The sequence below is a fragment of the Xenopus tropicalis genome, chromosome 4 (genome assembly GCF_000004195.4).
Source record: "Xenopus tropicalis strain Nigerian chromosome 4, UCB_Xtro_10.0, whole genome shotgun sequence".
NCBI classification, from domain to species: Eukaryota; Metazoa; Chordata; class Amphibia; order Anura; family Pipidae; genus Xenopus; species Xenopus tropicalis.
In genome coordinates, this window is record NC_030680.2 from 131,756,414 (window position 1) to 131,782,520 (window position 26,107).

The 26,107-nt window shown below is 43.4% G+C and overlaps 1 protein-coding gene across 2 annotated transcripts; it reads left to right on the forward strand.

The window, feature by feature from the left end:
- The first annotated feature begins 2,054 nt into the window (after positions 1–2,054).
- irak2 (interleukin 1 receptor associated kinase 2) lies at positions 2,055–24,559 on the forward strand. 2 transcript variants are annotated; one of them, XM_012960900.3, is made up of 14 exons: positions 2,055–2,425; positions 4,045–4,168; positions 6,359–6,538; positions 7,790–7,903; positions 8,271–8,377; positions 11,117–11,305; positions 12,029–12,093; positions 12,931–13,042; positions 14,979–15,088; positions 19,988–20,180; positions 20,956–21,018; positions 22,229–22,444; positions 22,875–23,289; positions 24,116–24,559. In XM_012960900.3, the coding sequence occupies exons 2-14, from the start codon at positions 4,051–4,053 to the stop codon at positions 24,232–24,234; spliced, it is 2,001 nt and encodes a 666-aa protein (XP_012816354.1). In that variant the 5' UTR covers positions 2,055–2,425; positions 4,045–4,050; the 3' UTR covers positions 24,235–24,559.
- Positions 24,560–26,107: the final 1,548 nt, after the last annotated feature.

Sequence of the window (26,107 nt, forward strand, 5' to 3'; positions counted from 1 at the left end):
CAGCATCTTTAACGCCCATTCTTCCAATGGAGAAACACGGAAATTCCCTGCAAATCCATGCCTGCCGAAAAATTTCACTCATCACTAAGACTGACATATTCTAAGCAAGATATAGGTAGTGCATTGGGTGGGCAGTTAGGCGCAATAGGTATGTGAGTAGGCAGGCACTTAAGTGCTGAGGGGAGTTTGTGGTGGGGGTAGGAGAAGTGGATCCCTAGGGTTGGGGCCCAGTGGGCCATGGACCCCTCAGTCTGACCCTGGACTGGTCACACAAGCAGTTTCTTTTTTTCTTGGCATTTAATTTCTAAAAAGTATTATATGAATGTGTGTGGTCCCCTAAAAACAGATAAATGTGCTGGCCAATCAGTTGAAAAGTGCAAATATGGAAAATTATATAGGTGCTTAACTTTAGTCCCAATAGTTTCAGTGGAGATGTAGATGCAACTAGGGGGCTCCTTATCTGGCAACTCGTTATCCAGAAAGTGCAAATAATTCCCATTTTTAAAAATGATTTGCTTTTTTACTGTAATAATACCTGTAAGCTTGTACTAGATCTCAACTAAGCTGCATGAATCCATATTGGTAACAAAACAATCCTATTGGGTTTATTTAATGTTTAAATGATTTTTAGCAGAAAATAAGGTATGGTGATCCAGATTATAGAACTATCCCTTATTTTGGAAAACCTGGGCCCCGAGCATTCCAGACAAGAGATCCTATGCCTGTACTGTAAGGCTTAAAGACTTAAAAAGTGAGTTCCAGCGACAGGTTGATTGTCTTTTACTATAGCAAGCGATTACAAGAGATTTCAACAACGGAGCAATTTTATTTCCCACAAATCCAGGTGTCATATTCCCCCCCCACAATTAGAAATTAAATGGGGATATCGCAGCAACTTGCCGCTCAGTGGGTTTTACTTTCAGCGATTCCAATAGTTTTGAATGACAATGCTTTGGATCTGTGGGTAATAGAATCGCTCCGTTGTTGAAATCTCTAGTAATCGCTTGTTAGGAAAAGACAAGCAACTTGCCGCAGCGACTAATTCTCCCTGCAGGACATTAGCCTAATACATTTTTACAGTTTGTGCAATGAAACCCTACCAAACAAACTGTTTATTTTTATCATGCTTTCAATGTGTTAAACATATGTATGGCTTTTTGGTTTCTTTTTACTGACTGAAATTCAGGCAGATCAGCACCTCTGTAGGGCTCTTATGTTTAGTGCCCAACAACATGGGAAATTCCCAGCTGGCTGCTAGTATCTGTCACAGCAAGAGCAGATACTTACTAGGGGTGGGTCCTGAAGAGAGAAGCTTGAAAGCCAGTGCCATTAGAGTAAAAGGCGCCGTTGGTTCAGGACCGCATCAACGAACCGATGCGGTTGCTGATCTGATGGAAAAATCGAACCTGCCGATCAAGATCTGGGTGATTTCAGGCCAGATGTCAGTCAGGGAGGCCCGTCGTTAGGGCCCATACAGGGGCAGATAAATTGCAGAATCGGTCTAAATCAGGGGTCCCCAACCTTTCTTACTTGTGATCCACAGTCAAATGTAAATAGACTTGGGGAGCAACACAAGCACCATAAAAGTTCATGGAGGAGCCAAATAAGGGCTAAGATTGGCTATTAGGCAGCCTCTATGCACACTATCAGCTTACAGGGGCTTTATTTGGTAGGAAATCTTGTTTTTATTCATCCAAAACTTCTCACTAAGTCAGGAATTCAAATATAACTCCCTGGTTTGGGGGCACTGAGAGCAACATCCAAGGGGTTGGGGGGCAACATGTTGCCCCTGGGCCACTGGTTGGGGATCCCTGGTCTAAAGGACCAATATCGGCAGCTAAAATCATCCCGTGTATGGCTTTGTATCAGGGCTGCCCTGTGCAGCAGCCCTTCTTGTGTTTCTGACCTACCAGACCCCAGTAGCTAAAGGCCTGGCTGTAGCACAGTGGCATTCCTCACTATGGCTTTCACTTCTTTGGGTGAATAACCCCTCACAACACTGAGGCAGAACACTAGCGCATTGACATTCACTTCCTGAAAAACGGGTTCAGTGACACACACACAGGCACTGGCTCGCAGTAATGGGAGGAAGTCGTATTGTGAGCCATGGAGCCTGTCGTTTCACTGGGGGGAGGATTTTTAGTAAAGGAGCAGCCTCTCCACAAATTGGTGTAACAAGCCAGACAGAGGCTGGCGCAAACTTGCCACTGAACATCACAGCCAACTCTTGATTGTGTAATTGAGGAACAGCTCATAACGTCATGAATATTTTCCTTTTGCATGACTAACTTCAGGGGGAAACCAGTGTTGCTGAGTGCTGCTTGCTCCAGCGCTGCCTGCTCACAAGACACACAGCGTCCAGCTGTTCAGTAAGGATCCTTCTTCTGTGTGGGTGCTCAGTCCTTGGGAGAAGAGGGCATTGAAGGTACTGTATCCTTTCCCATCATGTTATATGTACCTAGGAACACCCTGTAGTTGTATTGAGTGTAGTGAGAGCACAAAATGGGTCCAACTCCAAACTGTACCTCTTTAATGCAGTGTAGAAACAATCTTTCTTGACGTATATAGGGCATTAAAGGGGTAGTGGGGACAGTGTCGCTTCCACACTTGGAAAATGCTCTTTGCACATCACTCTTTTGGATATGTCTGTTGTGCCTATTGACTCAACCCGCTGTGGGATCCCTGCATTTACCCCCATGTTCAGGGTGGCAGTAGCAGGTTTTACAGAATGGACAGGTGCACTTACACGTGATTCAGCAGAAGAGGCAGCTACATTCACTGCACTTGCCTCTGTGTTCTTAAACAACCTCTCTAGTTTTTTATAATTATTTGCCCTCCTCTTCTGCCAGTGCTACCTGGTTGTCTGGGTCACTGACCCCATTTACAGAAGAATTGTTGCTCTGTAAGGTTAGATTGTTATTGTAATTGTTATTGGTTTTTTTTTTACTGCGTAGCTTTCTATTCAGGAACTCTCTCTTTCACCTTCAGTCTCTCATTCAAACTACTGCCTAGCTGCTAGGGTAAACTAGACCCTAGCAACCAGATACCTACTTAAACTCCAAACTAGAGAGCTGCTAAATGAAAAAAGAATATCAGAATATTATGATATTACTGTCTAACTAGATACTAACAGTTGATTTTAGGATGAGCTGCCCCTACTGAATTTAGGCCAGGGGTCCCCCCCCAACCTTTCTTACTCGTGAGCCACAGTCAAATGTTAAAAGACTTGGAGAGCTACACAAGCACCATAAAAGTTCATGGAGGAGCCAAATAAGGGCTAAGATTGGCTATTAGGCAGCCTCTATGCACCCTATCAGCTTACAGGGGCTTTATTTGGTAGGAAATCCTGTTTTTATTCAACCAAAACTCGCCATCAAGTCAGGAATTCAAAAATAACTCCCTGGTTTGGGGGCACTGAGAGCAACATCCAAGGAGTTGGGGAGCAACATGGTGCCCCTGAGCCACTGGTTGGGGATCACTGATTTAGGCAAACAAAAGGTGTCCGACTGGTCCAGCCCCCCATGGTTTATTATCTATAGAAAGAGATTACAACCTCAGAAGTAATTTAAAGGAGAAGTTCATTATTTACTTTGTATGGCTTTTGAATTATTATATTATTATTGGCCTATGATTATAAAAAAAAGTTCTGACCCTGACCACCATGTTTATACAGACTGTGAGCATTCAGTTAGATTGTCATCCTTGCTTCACATTCATTACATGCCCTTTCCTATTCATTATCCATTTTGACTCCCAAACTGCTGTTGTGATCTGGGCCCCCATCAGGCAGGGATTGTGGGTACAGTTGTGCCAGGCCCTGTGAAATCTTCTTTGGAAGATAATTTTAAGGCAAACTACACCTTAAACTGTTTTTTCAAGTGCAGGTAAATTGTTATCAAATTAGAATTTGTAAACCCATGCATTTTTGGTGTAACTTCACCTTTAACTTTATATGCACTAAAGACACTTTGTTAAGAGACACTTGAAAGAGATGTTTATTTACAGGCATAAACCAGATTTTACTCTTTTATCCCCCTTACATAGGTAAGAATGGAAGGATCCCAGCACAATGGTTCCTCCCCTCGTATCTTTGATATACCAGCCAAAATAATGGATGACTTCTGTCGCTGTATGGACTGTCTGAGTGACTGGGAATGGATGCGCTTTGGTAAGATCACCCTCTTGCTGCAAATATTCAGAATAATTACAAAACTGGGTATATTCATATTTACAGTGTGCTACACACCGTTCTATGAAAGGAGGGGCCTGAGTTGTTGAGTTTAGATAGGGATTGTTAACCAATTGGTCCTGACCCTAAACAAGAGTTACTATATTTTTTATGTTAACCTGTATTTATAAATCACCAACATATTGTGCAGCAATGTGCAATAAATAAGTGTATACACATTAAACAGGTTACATAGATTACAAAATACAGGTATAGAGGGCCCTGCTCAAAAGAGCTTACAAACTAAAACACTATATGCCTAACTGGCTCATCATTAGTGATGAGCAAATTTTTTTGCCAGGCATGGATTAGCAGTGAATTTCTGCATTTCGCCATTAGCGAATTGCTTCCCAAAAATTCTGTGAAAATTCGCTGCAGAAAAATCTGTTGCGCATCAAAAAAAGTTCCACATTTTTTGGCCAAGCGAAATGGGACAGATTCACTCACACTCATCATTACACAACCAAGGGTTTTAATATAAAGTTTGTCCTGTCTTTGCTGCTATAACAAGGATTAGACTGGGGGGTGCAGGGCCCCCCAGTGGTTACCTTAACCCCCCACAGGTGCCCCCGCCACTCCACCCTAACCCCCCGCAGGTGCCCCCACCACTCCAATCTAACCCCCCGCAGGGGCCCCCGCCACTCCACCCTAACCCCCCACAGGTGCCCCCGCCACTCCACCCTAACCCCCCACAGGGGCCCCCGCCACTCCACCCTAACCCCCCGCAGGTGCCCCCACCACTCCACCCTAACCCCCCGCAGGGGCCCCCGACACTCCACCATAACCCCCCGCAGGTGCCCCGACCACTCCACCCTAACCCCCCGCAGGTGCCCCGCCACTCCACCCTAACCCCCTGCAGGTGCCCCCGCCACTCCACCCTAACCCCCTGCAGGTGCCCCCGCCACTCCACCCTAACCCCCTGCAGGTGCCCCCGCCACTCCACCCTAACCCCCCGCAGGTGCCCCCGCCACTCCACCCTAACACCCCGCAGGGGCCCCCGCCACCCAACCAACGTCCTCCCCTGAGCACCAAACTTACTTTCAATGTGTCAGGGGAGGGACAGTGGCGACAGGGATCGGATCTGGACCACTGGGGCTCAGTACAAACCTGCCTATAACCTACACTTCTAGGAAGGATTTCCCCTAGATGCCTGGAACATTGTTGGTGGGATTTGCTCCCCTTTATAGGTGAGAGGTTGAGCATAGACGTTAAAGGGGAAAGTCCAGCTTTGAAGGAATTCTAAGCAACTTTGCAATTTACATTCATTACAGAATTGTAATGGTTTTTAAGTTATCTGTATATATTATTCCTTTAAAAGCAAGTTTGTCTATTCTTTTCTAATCTCTGCCCTGGGGGCTCTGATTTTTTTAAACAAAATATAACACAAGGCGACTGACGGACCTTTATTGGCTGCAGGCCACTGACATTTGCCACATTGTTTAAAAACTAACAACCAGGAATTAAGAAAAATGCTGCTTTCAATAGCAATTACATTTAAAGCACTAAAAATGTTTGATAAATTCATATTGGAAAGTTGCTTAGAATCATGTTTTCTTTTAATATGACATGTCTTAAGTTTATGTTATAGGATGTACTATTTCTAGCAACTTTGCACTTCATCTTCATTATTTATTTTTTATATTTTTTTAAATTATTTGCCTTAATCTTCTGCCTCTTTCCCGCTTTCAAGTGGGGGGTCACTGACCCGGCAGCCAAAAACTATTGCTCTGTGAGGCTACAATGTTATTGTTACTTTTTATTATGTATCTTTCTATGCAGGCCCCTTCCTATTCATATTCCTGCCTCTCGTTCAAACCACTGCCTGGTTGCCAGGGTAAATAAGACCCTAGCAACGAGATAGCTGCTGAAATTCCAAACTGGAGAGCTGCTAAACAAAAGCTAAATAAATAAAAAACCAATGCAAATAAAAAATGAATACCAATGTCAAATTCTCTTAGAATATCAATGTCTATATCATAATAAAAGTTAATTGAAACACTTACACCCCCATCTCAGCAAATCCATTCTGCACTCAATTGTCAAGAATGGATATGGGTTTTGAGAACATACATAATAAATGCTGGAATTCCTTCCTCCAGTGAAGAGCATGTCCATCTTATGTCCAAATAGCATCTTCTGTGATCGATGACCAAACGGTTCTGCGGAGAATCCGATCGTATGAGAAGACAGGGGTGAGTGTAACCCGGGAGCTTATGTGGTCTTGGGGACAAAAACTGCCGACTCTGCAGAAACTGGTTGAACGCCTCCAGAAGCTGGAAATGTACAGAGCCTTGGGGATTCTACAGCAATGTGAGTGGCCTTGTCTTGTTCTGAATAACAAGCAACTGTATGTTCGTGCATTGTACCTGCAGTAATTCTCTGGCATTTGACATCCTTTGCATTTACTGGCATCTATGATTTAAAGTGGTTTTATATGAGCTCTTGTATTGGTGGAACTTCATTGCAGGACAGTTCCTATCTATGGCCATACCCACTGGCACAACTAGTGTTGAACTGGACATCCAAAGGCCCACCCGAGTACATGAGACCCAGTACTGGTTGGACATCATTGTTTAACCATTTTTACCCCCTGGCAGAATCAATGTTGACATTCAAAGGCCCACAAGGAAACATAGGGTCCATTATATGTAGGCAATTCTAGATGTTTTAGATTTTATATTGTGCAAATAAGAATAGGCAGATGAGCTAAGATTCTCATCCCCAGACACTGGAGAGATGTAAATCCCCCTACTGTAGAAGAATGGTTTGTAGTCATGAATGAGATATACACAATGGAAGAAATTACCTCTTCTATACATGAGAAACATCAGGAGTTTGTTTTGTGTTGGCAGCCCTGGCTCTCTTACCTAAACTCTCATAATAGTTTATGACCATTATAATACGTTTTGCCATGCCATACCGAGTTAATGCAACTTAATGTAACTTTATTTTACTGTACTTACCTTGAAAATGCCGTGTAGTTCCTCTTGGTTCTGCTTCCTTTCTCTTCCCTTCCCTCTCTCCTTCCCTTAGACCATCTTGAACATCGCCTTCTTTACGGTTGATTGCTCCTCCTCCGTCCCCTCTTCTCCGGTTTCCCCTTCTCCTTCTCTTTATATAGCTAACTGTCAATATCTAAGGGTATCTGATTATAAATACATATTCTACTTTTATGAGATAACTATGCTGTAACTAAAGTGTGAGTATTCAATAAAGATTTGTTGAAATACAAAAAAAAGAATAGGCAGATGGAAACTGGGCCTCTGACACTCTTGCAGGACACCCCAGACCTTCTCAAGAACACATTTCAGAGATATCCTCTCTGGTAGTTTTACTTAAAAGCCTCATTAATTAAAAGGGTCAGTTCCTATTTTATCCCCAATACATGGAAAAGCAGAAAGTGACTTCAGATAAAGAACATAAAGGGTACAGGGTTTCCCCATAACCCTCCTTTACCTCTTGAAAAGAAGAATGAGATATAGAAAGGCAATAGCTGGAAACATGCAGGGGTAATGCAGAGACTGAATTATTCTGAAAATAATGCTTTTTTTTGCATTTCAGGGTCTCCACTGTCAGTAATAGCCTCTAAAGTACCAGAGAGAAGAAAAGCTGAAAAGGAGTCTGATTTGAAGACAGATAATAAGCTGCCAGAACTTACATATACTTCACCATTAGGTAACAGGCAGTTTCTCTGTTTAGATTAATCATAGGGCATAAAGACACAAACAGATCTTAGGACAGGACTCTCAGATCCTGTGTTGAACCGGGATATCCTAGGGCCCATCGGAGTAACTGACATACAGACCCAAGTCTCTTGAGAATTTGATGTAGATGGTGCTGAATGTTAAAACAAAAATGTATATTTAACCTTAACAAGGATGAGCTAACAGGGTTGTCCATGACTGGGGCCAACTGGGAGATCTTCTGGTATTCCAGAAGGCTAATCCGAACCTGGCCACATATATTAAACTGATACTAGGAAATATGGGAGCCGTACCTCAGACCAGATTCCCTTAAATCACTTTCTGTTTGTATATTACAGAACTTCCCACTCCCCCACTGCCTGCCCCACCTCCTCCTCCATCAGATCTGTTGCACTCACTGTCCATCCAATCAGAATGTAGTCTGACATGCCATTCTCCTGAGGAGGTAAGTCCCTGCCATTTGGTCTACAATTCTTTTTTAATAGGTAATTTTAATTTGTTTGTATGTAACAATACCTAAATCTCACATTTGATTGTAATCCACTTCTTATTGTCATAGTAGCTGGTTCATAGGTTCATATATCATAACTGTGTTGCCCTTTTTAAACAGCTCATCAGTAGAACAGTTTCTTGTCTATCCCCCAACTTCCAGCACTTTCAGACAGTAGTAATGGTGTGCTGTACCATGGGGGTGATAGCTTACATTGCCATCCATGCCTTGGGTGCCAAATCTACTTGGCCTGGCTTTAATAGGGAGATTATCCTTTCCGTAAAACATACCTAAAAAGAAAGCTTTATGACAGCCCATATGTTGTGTTATAAGCTAATTAAATAATTTCTGTATTTCTACTAATAATTGCAATGTACCCACCCATGATACGTAAGCATAATGGGATGTGTTTTTCTATCTACTATATAAGTAATATCAAAACAAAATAAATTGGTACTTGTTTGCAATACACATACTGGTTGTATCGTTTGTACAAGTTCCCTGATCAGCGCACATGCGCAGACGATATCAGATGTTTCGCCGACGCACAGATTAAATCGGACCGGTCCGTGACTGCTTATAGGGACAGTGCTACAGGTGCACAGACAGAGTTACAGAGATTTACCCTAACAGTTCGTGCTACAGGTGTTACGAACAGAGATTACAGGATTTAACCCTTACAGTTCTGGTAATGTCACAATAATCTGGAAAGAAACAAGGCCTAGAGGCCCAGGTCTGAGATCACTGGTAGCATGTAGATCCAAAAAATAACTCATAATGGTTTTCTTTAGGCGTTACTAAGAAAAATATTCCATCTACGCAAACATAAATATTCTCCTTTAATAGCACAGTTCATTACGGGGCCCATTAAATTGAGTTATTGAGTTGTAGGCCCCAGGCTTTCTGCAATTAATGGACTCCTTGCCACTCCCTGAGTTCCATTTCTGACTTGTAAAAATAACAACTATAGTATCTCAGATCTGTGGTCTGCACCTAATCACCAAATCTGCTATGCAGCTTGCCAATCAGATAAACTTACAACGCAATATATCTGATAAGTATACTGGGAAAAAAACAGATACAACCACAAAGAGACATCTCATCTTCAGCATTCAGATTATTCAAGCCCTTGATCAGAACCTTAACCTTGCTTTCTAGTGCTTAATTAATTGTACAACCCACACATCGCAGTTTGGAAGCCCCACAGACTGAGATATAAGAAACACTGCACTGTTCACATGTTATTTAGTACAGATCCAGCTTAGTGTTACCTTCCCTGGGATATTAGCCTCAAAAAAATTATAAACCCCCCTTTTGACATGAGTTTATTCAGTTGAGGCGTTGTAGAAAAGATGCATAAACACTATCCAGAACAAAATATAAATGCACATTTATATATAGACAGCATGCTGGCATAATGATGCCTTCTCTGACTTATATCTGATTGAACCTAGGTCAGATATCATCAGCAGAGGCAATAAATCCTGCATATTAAGGGCAGCAGATATCGTATTGTATGTGAAAATCACCTGGGTTATCCAATGATTTTTTCAGTGAGGGACAGAAATTGAATCAGCTGATTGGGCCAACTGCTTTGGATGGTCAGGTCACCAAATGAGGAAGTTATGCTGTGTTTGGCCAGCTGTATGCATCCGACTAGGTTTTCTTCTCATTTAGAGACATATTGTATCTTTATAGACCATAAAAGAGTTGAAAATTTCAATAAGATGATCTGTGGGTATATTGATTGGTTGAATCAGTTAACATGTGCTGACACAGTGAAAATAGCTTCTTGCAGCCCCAGGTGCACGCTGTACCCACTGCCCGGGCAAATAAATACAAAAATGCTGAAAACAGCAGCACTTTTTGGCACTTGAGTAAAGATTCACATTTTTCAAAACAACCGGAGTGCTGCTGTTTTCATCATTTTTATATTGATTGGTTGAGGACCCCTCAGCTATTCCCTCACTTAGCCTAATGGATATCAGAGCAGTAATGAATTGGTTAGTAACCCGGTATCTATGTGTACGTTCATAGGATGTTAATAGGAACCCCTGCTGGTGTGTATTTTAGAGAAGAGCAGCACTTTCCCAGGGTCCAAAGATAGTAATTCTAATCATGGGGGATGGGATGATTTTTGCATTCCTTGGGACAGAGGGAGTACTATTCTGGAATGGCCATTCTTAAAAACAGGGATCCCTAAACTCTATTATATATTTCTCTTTTTGCTTTTTATGACTTTCATACAGCCAGAAAGATTTCCCAATGCTTTAATAACAATGTGGCACCCAAGTGCAAGGTATCAGTAAAACATGTTAATGATATGAAACAGCCTGATACAGTTTACATTTTAAAGCAAATACAGGTATAGGACCCATTATCCAGAATGCTCGGGACCAGGGGTATTCAGGATAACGGGTTTTTCCGTAATTTGGATCTCCATACATTAAATCTATTAAAAAAATCTATAAAACATTAATTAAACCCAATAGGATTGTTTTGCATCCAATAAGGATTATTTATATCTTAGTTGGGATCAGTTACAAGGTACTGTTTTATTACTACAGAGAAAAAGGAAATCAGTTCTAAAATTCTGAATTATTTGATTAAAATGGAGTCTATGGGAGACGGGCTTTCCGTAATTCGGAGCTTTCTGGATAATGTACTATATTTTATTTTTCATTGATTGTAAAGGTTCTTAGTATCCCGCAGCAAGAGAAAAGTTCCTTTTCAAAAGGGTTGTGTAAAATATGGACGCAGAAGGACGTGGAGGATGCCACTGACTGTTTCTGCAGCAGCAAAATCATACACGAAGGAGAATTTGCCGACGTTTACATGGGACACAAACAAGACAAACTATATGCAATAAAAAGGCTTAAAAAGGTAAAGTAGATTAGTCCATGGATATTCATTTCTGTTTTTAATAGGATGCAAAGTGCAAAACATTTGGGGCTCATTTATCAATATTGGAAATTCTCCCATGAGCAGTAACCCATAGCAACCAACCAGTTGTAGGTAGAACAATAAGTGCAACAATTTGATTGGTTGCCATGGGTTACTGCCCATCAGTGCCAATCAGTGTTGATTAATGACCCCAATGGTGTTTTGCTCCTGTTTTTTTTTGACATTGCACTTTGCCCTGCTCTATGTTAGTGAGCTGTCTAGGGTAAATCACCAGCTAGGGCCAGTGCTGGTACTATAAATTTACTAGCAATATATTTGCTGGTAAATTTGTAAGGGTGGCAACCCTACCTATAAATCCCTCCCTTCTCTAACCCACTCCATGGCCAATCACCCCCTTTAAAGCAGAGGCCCACCTCTTCCCTGCCCATTTCTATGCACATCCAGCCCATATCCCACCCCATCCACCTATTTTCCCACCCTGTTACATCACTCCACCCCCAAGTGACATCACTGTCCACCCCCAACCCGAAGGCGGATATTGGTGGCAAAAACAGGTGGCAACCCTAACCAAGGACCACAAACTTAAAACCCTGAAATCTCAAGCATGTTTTTTTCCATGCAGTACTAGCACCTTCATAGTTCATTTCGTGCCTCCCGTGATGTAATAACATGATTTGTAATGTTTGTGGTTTTCTCTTCTAGGTACAGGATGAAGAGCAAAAAAGGATGTCTTCATTTTTCCACACAGAGGCTCAAATCAGTTTCCGGTACGTGCCATCATTAGGGAACTTCTACAGATAGTATGGCCAATCTCATATGCTGCTGTATCCTAGCAGAGTAAGGTACTGCTCTATTCAGGAAGTGAGACAGGTAAAAGTAAATCACTTCCCTTGTTGTAAAAAGCTGATATAAAAACAAGAAGGGGAAGGGGCTGCAAAACAGATGGACAAGCCTGTCACCATTCCAGCATAGCTTTTGTTTTTCTGCAGATATGTATAGGAAATACAGTAACACTAACTTTATGTTGGGACTGTTGGCCAGCTGGGGTGTATTGTGCTCAGATCAGAGTAGCTGCCTGTCAGCACAAGGGGGCACTGTACTTACGGGGCCATAAACTGCCTAGGTCTATGGTACATGTGGAGAGAGAAATGCAGTGGCCAAAACACTGTTCCACCATGTCCACTTGCACTGGCGTTTTCTAAACAATTCCCACCTGACAATGCTAGTGTCTGCTGTAGGCCTGGGCTGCCCCATCATTTCTAGGGCCTTGTAAACCAATATTCGATAAGATTTTGTATAGTGTGTCACATAAAGGCCTCTCTGTCACACATCTACTAAGCTCCAGAGAATGGTAGCCCTGGCCATAGGCAGGTTATTTTTCCATCCTGCAGACAGGGAAGGGTGCATTGCCAGGCCAAGTAGTATTGTAGATGAAGATGCTGGCCATGTAAAGGTGTTTGAATGTTTCAGCTCTCCCTGAGGGCACCGCAGTGTAAAACAAATTACCACTGAAACATAGAGATAACACATCTACAACCAGTAGTATTACTTATCCATAACTAATTACTTGCCTATTAACTAACTGTCAGTTGTCAATGTCACAGGTGCTGTCATGCAAATATTCTGCCGTTGCTTGGTTTCTGTGTAGAGGGTGATTGTTCCTGCCTTATAAACCAGTTCATCAGGAATGGATCTTTAGATCTGGCATTACAACAGGTAAAAGGACCTACATTCTTTTTCACTTACGAAATGAATATAAGTGCAACCATAACGTAAGAAGAAGTGCCCCGTCAGGTTTGTCTAATCTGCCATAAATATGTCATAAATATGTAGATGCAGCCCTTTAAGGAAGAGAATAGTTTAGTGATGTCATTGCCTAGTGATGTCACTTGTGCCACGTGGAACGTGAAAAATGTAATGTGCAACATGTTGTATTAGAAGTCACCTTGGAGAGCATGGAACGCGTCTGTGACTTTTATTATCCATTTATTTATCAATAGAGGATACATTATTTACTATATAAAAGCAACATGACATCAGTTCCTGCCCCTTTGGAGCTTACAGTTTAATTACTCTTATCATCTTCACACAAATAAATATGCACAAGGATCAGTTTTATGACCCTGGTATCAGCCATGTTTTATCACGCTAACCTAACTACTTAATAAAATGTGTGACAATATCATTGTTGTAATGGCCACAGCTTTATTAAAAAAAATCCAAACAGTACAAGTCATCACAGTAACAAACAATTCAATAGTACAGTTATACATATTCCACAGAAATATAATGTACTATACCTCCAGGGCCCCTGTCAGTCTGCCGTGCCATAAGCTAGAGCTTATCCAGCAGCCTCAATGCACCTATCTTAGAGGATATGCCCCAGCCCTCCTCACTCAACTGGCCCCAGCCCTCCTCACTCAACTGGCCCCCTGCCACTGAGCAACCAATAACCAAGACCCACCATCAATTGCAAAGATCATTTTCTAAAACTCCATTCCCAAGCCATTACACTAATATGGCTGACAAGGGCCTGCTTAACAGCTGTGACAACTACTAGGGGTAAACAGATTACTGACTCTTTTTCCTGGCTCCCCCCTCCTAACTAACTAAAACTAGTGTACCCCTGCCCTCCAAACCACATAAGCAACAACTAGCAAAACAAGAAACTAGAACAACAAAAAATCCAACCCCCCCCCCCCCACCTAGGAAGAGCGGACAGGGACCTTTTCTCTTTGCTAACCTCCCTTAAATGGTGGTTTGCCTACTCCTCTCTGAAACTAAAAGTGGCCATACACAGGCAGACTTAAGCTGTCAATTCGAATCTTTTACAACAATTCATCAGCTTATGTACCCATGTATGGGGCCCCCCAATTGATATCTGCCCGAACATCATCCAGGTGTGGACTGGGCAGGGTTGATGTTCCTGTCAGACCAGGGACCACATCAGCAAGCTGATACAGTCCTTGGCCTGATGGCTACCACGGTCATTATTGTAATTTGTTCGTTTAGCCCGATAAGGCCCACCTTAGCATATTGGGAGAAGATCCGCTTGTTTGGCAACCTCGCCAAATGAGTGGGTCTTACCGTATATAGACACCTTAAGAAGGGCGCCCACTTCACTGCCCGGGTCTAAAGGTGGCCATACACGGGCCGACTATAGCTGCCGATATCGGTCCCTTCGACCGATTCGGCAGCTAATCGGCCCGTGTATGGGGAGAGCAGAGCGGCCTGGCCGACCGAGATCTGGCCTGAAATTGGCCAGATCTCGATCGGCCAGGTTAGAAAATCTGGTCGGATCGGGGACCGCATCGGCTCGTTGATGCGGTCCCCGATCCGACTGCCCCATTGCCGCCCACATAATCCGATCGTTTGGCCCCAGGGCCAAACGATCGGATTATTTTTTTTTAACCTAACTGCTCCCCGATATCGCCCACCCGTAACTCCCCCTTTCTTTTTAGCAGATTATTATTGAAGATAAAATAGAAATTCATAATGTTGTCATACTCTATAAAATAAGTGTACAAACCATTCAATCAAGAACATGCCGCTAAAATCCTTCAAACTGTGATAATGGTTTCTATATCTCCAAAATGTGCGCTGAACTGGTAGTGCTATGTACAAAATAACGGCTCACTCCTGTGCTTTACAGAGTGGGAATCATATCCTGAACTGGGAAAGAAGGCTGAAGATCGCTTTGGGATTCCTAAAAGCCATTCGGCACTTGCACAGTAATGATATACTTCACGGAAACATTAAGAGGTATGGTACTTACCTGTAGCTAATTCAGTAGCCAAATGCCAGATTGTTTAACTTATTGTGGAATTGCAGGACATATAGAACTTATTTGGGACTAAGAACTAACGTTGAAAATACTAAATGGGAAATCTCCCTAAAACAGAGTGTATTGGGGCCCATTTATGAAAGTACGATTGCCTCCGAATATAAAAAAATCGTATTTTTTCTAAGTTTTCGTACCTTGCGTATTTTCGCCTTTTTTTTGCTGATTTGCGCAACTTTTTCGTACTGTGCGTCAAAAATTATGCAACAAAATCGTATTGTCGCAACGAGTACGTAAGTTTCGGATTCATTCAAGCTTCAGTATCGTGACTTTCCTTTGGCCAGGTTGGAGCTGCAGAGTGCCATTGAGCCCTATGGGAGACTTTCCTTGGGCCGGGTTGGAGCTGCAGAGTGCCATTGAGCCCTATGGGAGACTTTCCTTGGGCCAGGTTGGAGCTGCAGAGTGCCATTGAGCCCTATGGGAGGCTTTCCTTGGGCCAGGTTGGAGCTGCAGAGTGCCATTGAGCCCTATGGGAGGCTTTCCTTGGGCCAGGTTGGAGCTACAGAGTGCCATTGAGCCCTATGGGAGACTTTCCTTGGGCCAGGTTGGAGCTGCAGAGTGCCATTGAGCCCTATGGGAGGCTTTCCTTGGGCCGGGTTGGAGCTGCAGAGTGCCATTGAGCCCTATGGGAGACTTTCCTTGGGCCGGGTTGGAGCTGCAGAGTGCCATTGAGCCCTATGGGAGACTTTCCTTGGGCCGGGTTGGAGCTGCAGAGTGCCATTGAGCCCTATGGGAGACTTTCCTTGGGCCGGGTTGGAGCTGCAGAGTGCCATTGAGCCCTATGGGAGACTTTCCTTGGGCCGGGTTGGGGCTGCAGAGTGCCATTGAGCCCTATGGGAGACTTCCCTTGGGCCGGGTTGGAGCTGCAGAGTGCCATTGAGCCCTATGGGAGACTTCCCTTGGGCCGGGTTGGAGCTGCAGAGTGCCATTGAGCCCTATGGGAGACTTTCCTTGGGCCGGGTTGGAGCTGCAGAGTGCCATTGAGCCCTATGGGAGACTTTCCTTGGGCCGGGTTGGAGCTGCAGAGTGCCATTGAGCCCTATGGGAGACTTTCCTTGGGCCAGGTTGGAGCTGCAGAGTGCCATTGAGCCCTATGGGAGACTTTCCTTGGGCCAGGTTGGAGCTGCAGAGTGCCATTGAGCCCTATGGGAGACTTTCCTTGGGCCGGGTTGGAGCTGCAGAGTGCCATTGAGCCCTATGGGAGGCTTTCCTTGGGCCGGGTTGGAGCTGCAGCAATTGCGCTCTCTGCACTAGCGATCTCACCGCCCCACGGACCCGCTCCTGCGCTCAGAAGGTAAGCGCTGGGGAGCGGGGCGGCATCCAGGAGCCGCCTCAGGCGTCGATATGTCCAGAATCGCCCCTGGCTGCAGAGTGCCATTGAGCCCTATGGGAGACTTTCCTTGGGCCGGGTTGGAGCTGCAGAGTGCCATTGAGCCCTATGGGAGGCTTTCCTTGGGCCGGGTTGGAGCTGCAGAGTGCCATTGAGCCCTATGGGAGACTTTCCTTGGGCCGGGTTGGAGCTGCAGAGTGCCATTGAGCCCTATGGGAGACTTTCCTTGGGCCAGGTTGGAGCTGCAGAGTGCTATTGAGCCCTATGGGAGACTTTCCTTGGGCCAGGTTGGAGCTGCAGAGTGCCATTGAGCCCTATGGGAGACTTTCCTTGGGCCGGGTTGGAGCTGCAGAGTGCCATTGAGCCCTATGGGAGACTTTCCTTGGGCCGGGTTGGAGCTGCAGAGTGCCATTGAGTCCTGTGGGTGGCTTTAAAAATCATGCATTGAAGGATCAAAGTCAGAAAGGTTTTCCTGCTGTTTATTATCGTTCGGATACGAAAATTTAGTGACTTTTGTATCACCAATATGATATTATCGTGACTAATACATTTTTTCAGAAGCATTTTTTTTGGAACCATATTTGCGATCATCAGAAATTATGGTATCTAATCCGAATTTTACCCATTTCAGGATTCGAACTCGTACTTTGATGAATCAGCCCCTAAGTTGTTCACCTTGAACCCTTAATTTGAATGGCCTCCCTCAGTCTGTCTATTGGGTGTTAAGCTTACATGTTTGCCTAAACAATTATGTCACAGCAATTTTCCTTCCCTCTTTAAACCAAAATACTAAAGAAGTGGGGCAAATACCATATTTCATGGATCAGGAGGATTTGGCATATCAAGATAACATTGCTTCATAAACTATTACACTATTTCAGGGCACATCCAATTTCGATCAACCACACTGATGTTTTTCCAAGCAATACTTTCCTCCTTCATTTAGGAAAGGCGTCGCCCTAGGGTCTGTGTAAGGACGGTTCTTTATAGATCCAGTGATGCTGGGGGCTTGGGATTCCCACACTTACACGCTTAAGATGGCCATACACGTACCAATAAAATCGAAACCTAGTTTTTCCGGCTCTTAATTATATTTCCAATAACTTTTGTGAGAGAAAAAAAGAAACCATCTTGTTTCTTTACTCCATCTTGTTCATATCATTTAATATCAGAGGGGTTTTGAAATACATTGTATAAAATGTTTCTTTTTGCTGTTGTAAAAACGTTTTTGATGAGTCCGCAAACTTGTGAAAAGAGGCCTCTTGGGTGTGTTGGGTGTCATGGTCAACTGGGCCTCTTTGCCTGTTCTGTTCTTAGAGATAACAGAGCTAACTACTGATAAGAGTGTTTCAGGACTATAAGGGCTCTGGCACACGGGGAGATTAGTCGCCCGTGACAAAACTCCCTTGTCACGGGCGACTAATCTCCCCGAGTTGCCATGACCCGCCATCCCACCGGCGAACATGTAAGTCGCCGGCGGGATGGCACACGCGGCGGCGCGATTTCCCGAAATCGCCGAAAAAGACTTGCGTGTGCCATCCCGCCAGCGACTTACATGTTCGCCGGTGGGATGGCGGGTCATGGCAACTCGGGGAGATTAGTCGCCCGCGAACATGGAGTTTTGTCGCGGGCGACTAATTTCCCCGTGTGCCAGAGCCCTAAGACTGACATGTTTTGTGACATTCGATGTAGTATCAGCTTAGAGACAGTTCTGTTAATAATGTCTGGATACTGCCTTCGTAGGAATAAAATGTAGCTACAATCAAACTGGCCTATCCAACAGTTTTTCCTTGACACTTTCGTACCATGGCGATTGGTTATTTAGTTGATCGGCCACATTAGAAAATTTTGGTTGGCTAATGAAAAAATCTGCGCATGTATAGTGTATCCTACATTGGAATGCACTTTTGTAAGACTGGTGTCTGCCAACTATTTCATGTTCAGAACATCCTCCAATTTGTATTTTAAGGGCTTTATCCTGCAATTTCAGGCTTAATGTTAGTTTCAGATAATTCCATTTAAATGTATGACCGATGTCTGAATGTTTGTTGGAAAAAGACTAAAATCTGAACGTGTATGGCCAGCTTTATTATCATGTGCCAAAGCTGGTGGCTGTTCCTTTGCCACATGTAGAGTCCATACCTTTGCTGTTGGATCATTTAGAAAACATTATAATACAGAATCTCTATTTTGGAAACCCAACTCTTGATGCCCACATTTGGGAAATTACTATTTACACCACTGATTATGACTTTGTTATTTGGTAGGACAAAAACATACCCTTGTTTCTCCCCACAAACTGGTAGCATCAATATTGAAAAAAAACCCTTTCTTTACCTCAGGAACCTAGGTCAAACTTTTTCAGTGGTGGAATGATCATAAATTTACTGGAATTTACTGCTCCTACACTATAGATGAATTACACAAACATTTCCAGCTCCCTGTAGCTGGAACACATTGTGACTCTCATAGCTCTTACTGGAAATCGTCCCACTCCCAGTGTTAAACCACACCCATTTTTGAAGGAAGGTGTTGGAATGCTTCCCATTAGGCAAATATGTTTTTATACCTCCGCTTTAACTTCCCAGCATCATTTACTAACCGTTCTTACATTAAAGCATGGTAATATGAGTTAGGGAATGGAATTGATGAGAAGCAATGGTATGAGCTTTGGGAAAAACAGCTAATGGTAACTGTTGAATAGCAGAAGTAATGCAACTGAGCCATCAGCTTTGGCTGCCAAATGTGACTGACTGGCACTGATAGTCTCTGATTATCCGTCGTATAGTAAGTTTTTCTGCCAATAAATGCCACATGATTAACGAAAGCTGAAAGGAATGGATCTGTACAATATGGGATTCCACATGCCTGGAGAAATGGGCACAATCCTAGGGCATCTAAGTAGGAGAATAGTTTCTTGAGAAGGTGCTTTCACCATAGTGTTGGGTGGTCAAACACAGGGGTCAAACACACCGTGCAACATGTTGGCTCTCTGAGAATACTGGGAATGTCGAATGCCGATGCTGTGTCTGTCAGTGCAGCTACATTGAGCTGTGGATGAGAATGGGTCCACGGTATGTCAAGTGTGGATCCACTCTAATACTTCTGGGTGCTTGTGACTAAGGATTCTGGCAAGCATATACACACTCATATTCCAGCAATATTTGCTATTGTACTTTATAAATCTCTTTGTTGTATTGTGGCTTTTCGGCCTTTAATCCAAACTTCTGGTTTGGATTGGTTACCTTATGTCAAATGGGAAGAGGTGGCAACTGTTTAAATGACATATTACATGATGAACAGAAGAGGAGAGCAGACAGCAGTCTGGATTCCAGTTTATAGAGAGGCAAAACCAAAATTGTAAAATTACCTCTCTCACTACAAGATGCTAAAACCAATATTTTAGACATATGTCTCTTTAAAATGGAAATTCTTTAGAGCAAAGGCCTGTTTCTAATTGGTTATTGAACTTTATTATTGTCTGTCACAGTTCCAACATCTTTTTAGATGAAAATTCATTTCCAAAACTGGGTCATTCTGGGCTTCGGTTCTGTCCGGATAAACAGGCAGGTTACACGAAAGCAAAGAGCAAAGACCTGCAAGTCCACCAGCCGTATCTGCCTGACAGTTTCTTTCGGCATGGCCAGCTGACTGTACAAACGGATATCTTTTCTTGCGGTGTTGTAAGTAGCTTCTTATAATTACTAGTGCTGCAAGGGAATAAAACAAAGAACTATGGAAACAAATGCATGGTACTATGGAGACATTTTCCCCATCACTCCTCCTTACTGTGACTTATAGTTTGCTGAAAAAAGTTAAATCCTTTTTTTTGCTGATAATATTAGAGATGCACTGAATTGACTATTTTGGGATTTGGGCGAACCCCGGAAACCTTTGAAAATTTTCAACTTCCGTGTTTAAGTGACAAAAAGTTACATGATTTTAAGGATTCGGATTTGGTTCGGCCAGGCACATGTGCGAATCTGAATCCTGCTGAAAAAGGCCGTATCTTGGCCAAATCCCGAACCAAATACTGGATTTGGTGCATCGCTAAATAATGTATATTTGCATTTTCTTGGGAGAGGTAATAAACATTTTTTCTAGTTACTAGTCTGTTCTCTAGTGCATTGAAGTCAAAGGGAGCCTTCAGAGGGGGTCACAGGCATTTGTGGGGGTGCCCGGTAGCACTTGCCCCTGGCTACAAGCATACATCTAACGGCACAGAGTTTATAATACCAAAGAATAAAAAGCTACAGAGGTGGTTTTAGCAGTACAGTTCTTTTGTAAACAGTTGACCCAGGCGGTAAATGTCCTTTATTAACAGACATAACACTTATTCCTTGGCCTTTTTGTTAGGTGTTCTATCACAATCTAGGACCATGTTCTGTGTATATAACATAGGCCAATGTAGTACTCAATTTTAATTCTTTCATCTTTTCATGAATCAATTTCTCCTAGGTTCTAGCTGAAATACTGACAGGTCAGAAAGCTTGTGACAAATCCAGGAATCCTGTATACTTGGTAAGGACATATGAACATGCATCGAACAGTATCAATATCCCAAAAAACTGGTTATTAACATTAACATCTTATTGAAGGGATGCAGACACTGCCACATTTTTTTTTCTTTTTCAATATTTCTAGATAGAATATTTGTATGCACTCCTAATTAACCATTTTATATACAATTACTTATTTTTTTTTTAATTGGTTGTTAGGCCATACAAGAGCCATATGAAAGTCTTTATGTGCACTGTGCAAGTAGCATTTTCTGAGAATCACTCAGTAATTGTTGAGGTATATATTGCTGCAAAGCATTTCTGTATAGTCACTAATGTACAACAGTGACATGATCACACAGTGTTGATTGCTTTGAGCTCCAACTCCCAGTACAGGCACTCTGTGGCACTGTGCTCCTCACCAGAGCTAATGTGGTCCTTCCCCAGCAGGATTTTTGAAGCTGTCTGATCGACAGCTGGCCACTAGTGTTTAGCAGAGCAGGTGGATTTTTTGAGATAACCTGCGCGAGAAGCATTTGTTAGGGTGAACCTAAGTTGTAGTGATAAGTTGCCGCGACCGACTTTAGTCGCGTCGATTAATCACCCTGTGTGTCTTCACCCTTGAGGATAAAAACCCACGGAGCGGTTGAGTTGCCTGCATTAGATCTCTGCTATCGTGTGGCAAACCGCTCAGAAAAGGCTTTCCACTGGCAACAGTAGCATAGTTTCTTTTTCTGAAGTTGCGCAAAGTTGCCTACAGGAGGAAACTTCGCAAAACTTTGGAATACCGATGGAAAGGGTTTTCCACTGCCAGTGGAAAGCCTTTTCAGAGTGGTTTATTGCCTGCGATACCAGAGATCTATCGCTGGCGACTCAACCGCTCCTTGGGTTCTCACCCTAAGGTGAGAGGGGAAGAAAGAACATTCTAAAAGCCTGCACAAATGAACAAACCTAAAGTTAATGGCAACCCAAAGGTTCTGTTGCTCTGTGGGAGGGGGACAACATGCTCAGTCACCCCTTTTTCCCTTTGACTGGGAGTCACCTGCATGCACCCAGTGCAGTCACTCATCAATGCATGTACCTGAGAGATAAGTGGGTGTCACACTCTTTCTGTGCAGACAATTCCTATTCAGAGTGTATGGTGTGTTTTAGGGCATCTTGCCTCGTGCCCCTATTACCATAAGGGAGTTGTATTTCATACTCTGAAGTGAAAATCCCTTTTTTTTTTGTAGAAAGATTTATTTCTAGAAGAATTGGAGAGAGCAAAAGAATATTTGGATTCGGATGGGAAACAGGCAGATCACGAGTCTCCAGAGAGTCTTTGTTCACATCAAATTAGCCGTAAATATATTGATTCCAGAGCTGGGTTTCTGTCAAATAACGCTGCCTTCCAACTGAGTCTCGCAGCCTGTTTATGTCTAACAAAGAAAAGGCCTCTGTTACAAGAGGTAAGAATGGCATTCACTTCTTCCCATAAACCTAAAAATGCTCACTTCACCATAAGCAATATTCACAAGAAGTGGGTTTTCCCCATGGCAAGAACTGTGCTATTTCCAGGTTTGGAGTAGGTGGCAAGTAGTTTCTAAAGCTTGTATTGGCCCTATACCACTTCCATGGCATTTTGAGGTACTGGATGTCATTTTCCTGCCTTCCCTCCTGCACAGGGTGGTGATTCATTATGCTTCATCCATGGCATTGGGGAAGAGGTGGGTTAATAGTGAAGAGGCTTACCACCACAGCAACCAAGGACATAACAATTTTTGACTAACACCTCTGATGCTCTTCAACACTAAAGCCACAAGTGTAAAGTAAATTGCAATACACAACCTTGTGCATACCAGCTCTAACATGAAAACTCCTATATTGGTTCCTTTGCAGATTTACACATGGGTGGAAAAAGCTGACCAGTGCTCCAGAGATTCCCAGAATCTGTCCTTAAATGTCCCAGAGGAAAGTGATTTTGATGATTCCTTATCTCTTGAGCCTATGGAAGGGGCCATATCCAAGATGCCGTGTACTTCAACACAAGGGTCTTGGTCTATGGATGACCACAACCAAAGGAACCACTATCCCAAAACAGAAAATAGAGATGTTGATAGAACCCCATGTGAATCTGATGACTCTACACTGTATGTATTGCCGACTCAGAGAAGCAGGCATCTTGTTGGAGCAGCATCAGCTATATGTGACCATCAGCCCACTCAATCAGACGCTTTGGAGCAGACTGAAGCTGTCCATGGAAATGTACAGTTCTCATGGCAGAAAAGCAGAGAATATTCTGACCAGTCTGCAGGTAAATGGAGGGGTGCGCACAGGTACCTGTAAAAAGCATGTGAAGTAAGCATCAGGCACTGGTCCCTGGTAGGTCATGTAATTACCAGCATTGAACCAATAGGGACATGTACCATAAAAAATGCTAAGCAAGCTAAGCCTAGTATTTTTTGGCCATGGTTAGAGAAAGGGACTTAATTGCCTGTGAGCAGGCCCGGATTCGCAATCTGTGGCTTCTGGCAATACCAGAGGGGCTGCTGTAAGATGCGGATTGAAGCTGGGGCCTATGTGTACTTAAAATGCCAGGGCCTATTTTGAACACCAGTCCAGACTTGCCTGTGAGAGTCTGGTCATTATAGAGGGGGGCAAAACAGATGGGCTAATATTTGGGGCCCCTTAGGGGTAGGGCCCTGCTAACTTAATGTTACAAGGCCGCACAATTACTGATGGTAGCCCTGTGTAGGGACATACATACCTGCATCTATAGCAGGTGCACACATTTTTAGTAGTTGTAGAGGAAGAAGACCCCGCAATCCAGGCCCCCTTATTCCCTGGCCCCCTGCAACTGTGGGGTCTGCCACGTGACAGATTCTCAGCCTGTGGATAAACACAAGGTAAGAATCTAGGCACAGAAGAGTACTGATTCGAGCATAGGGGAAGAGTCTCTACCATGTGTGGTATAAGCCTTAGGTTGCATGTCTGAATGACAACTACCCCCCTATCTGAATGCTGAGCTGTGTGTAATGCATGTAATGCTCCAAGTCCTGTCAGAAAATATAGAGCTAGCTATGTTTTATTTCCCCACGTTTCCACTAATTTGCAGTTTCTCTGTTTTTTGTAATTTCCAGATAGTAGTTCACCATCTTGGGGGATAATAGTGAATAAAGAGAAAGAGAAGCTCCTGCAAAACTTCGACCTTTACCGGGATAACAAGTTGGACAGTGGCTCCCTTTTTGATTCCATTTGATATTGGCCAAACAAACTGTCCAAGAAACTCCCATATCTGGACTTCACACCAAATGCTACCTCTATATAAGAACCACTAATATCTCTGGCTTTTCCCTACACTCGGTGGAAAATGAAAGCAACAGAAGGGAAACCCCAAACAGAAGAACTGATCCAAGCTTCTAGATATTGCCTTTCACTATGAAACACATTTTATAACATCTATTACACAAACTGACTTAGAGACTGCACTTTTTGAATTTCTACAGTGCCAAAACCTGTTATCAGTGTAAATAATTTCTAAGAATAAAGGAAGTGTAATTACATAATAAAGTTTTATACATGAAGGTGTCTGGTTGTTATTTGATAAGATAAAAAGACAACTTGACAAATGAGCAGATCTTTCCATGTATGGCCAGCTTTAGGGCTCTGGCACACGGGGAGATTAGTCGCCCGCGACAAATCTCCCTGTTCGCGGGCGACTAATCTCCCAGAAATGCCATCCCACCGGCGAAAATGTAAATCGCCGGTGGGATGGCATATGCGGCGCCGCAATTTCCCTGCAATTGCAGAAGTTTCCTCTCAAGGCAACTTCCACAATTTCAGGGAAATCGCTGCGCCGTGTACATTTTCGCCGGTGGGATGGCATTTCGGGGAGATTAGTCCCCCGTGAACAGGGAGTTTTGTCGCGGGCGCGTGTGCCAGAGCCCTAAGGGACACGATGAGTAGAGATGTAGCGAACTGTTCGCCGGCGAACTAATTCGCGCGAACATCGGGTGTTCGCAAGTTCACAAACTTTTCGCGATGTTCGCAATTTGGGTTCGCCTTAGGCGTTTTTCCGCTGCGTTTTTTCTCGGCCTAAAAACGCCGCACAAGCCACACATGGCGTTTTTCAGCCTAGTACTGGTGACGTAAGCAAATCCCGTTTCCATGGTGCTAATAGTGCGAAATAGCAAAAAACGCAGCGCATTTCCGCTAGGTCTGCCAGCTGCCTTTGCGTATGCATAGGAATAGCTTGCGTTTTTACGCAAAGCTGTGTCAACAACGTATTTTTCAGAGAAATTTTTGCCCTTGATCCCCCTCCTGCATGCCACTGTCCAGGTTGTGGCACCTTTTAAACAACTTTAAAATCAGTTTTTTGGCCAGAAATGGCTTTTCTAGGTTTTAAAGTTCGCCTTCCCATTGAAGTCTATGGGGTACGCACTTTTTGGCGTAAGTTCGCGAACGGGTTCGCAAACTTTTTTTTTGAGGTTCGCTACATCCCTAACGATGAGTGATTCTTATCTAAATTACTATTGTTTGCATAAAAGGGTCAGAAGATAAGAAAAGATAAATGAATTACTATTGTTGTATCCTGTGTGTTTTTTATTGCCCCCAATTTCCTCTTTTTCTGTGAAAGCAAATTATTAGGTTGCTGTTATAAAGCACTGGTAGAGGTTGGACCCAGAAACAGGCATACGGAAACATACGGGTGAAGACACACGGAGCTACTGGTAGCAACTACTTGTTTTGGCTACTAAAATAGACAATGCTGATCATTTACTGATAACTGTCTCTAAGTGTGTTTTAGCAGAGGCAATTCTCAGTATTATCTATGGCAGAGTATTTTCTGGAGTTAGTAGTCATGAAATGTAGCTGCTACTAAGTAGCTCCGTGTGTCTTCACCCTTACTGGACTGTATGCAGTGTAGACAAACCTTCACGTGATTTCAAAATTGATAAAGCACCGATGCAAAAAAAGGGAATGATCGGTCTACCATCCACCAAACAAATAAAACATAGCTGGGTGCTGCTGTAAGGTATAGTATACAAAAGATGCTGGAAAGCTGCACACCATGAGGTTATGTTGATACCTGGGTGCCTGTGCACCCAGGTATCAACATAACCTCATGGTGT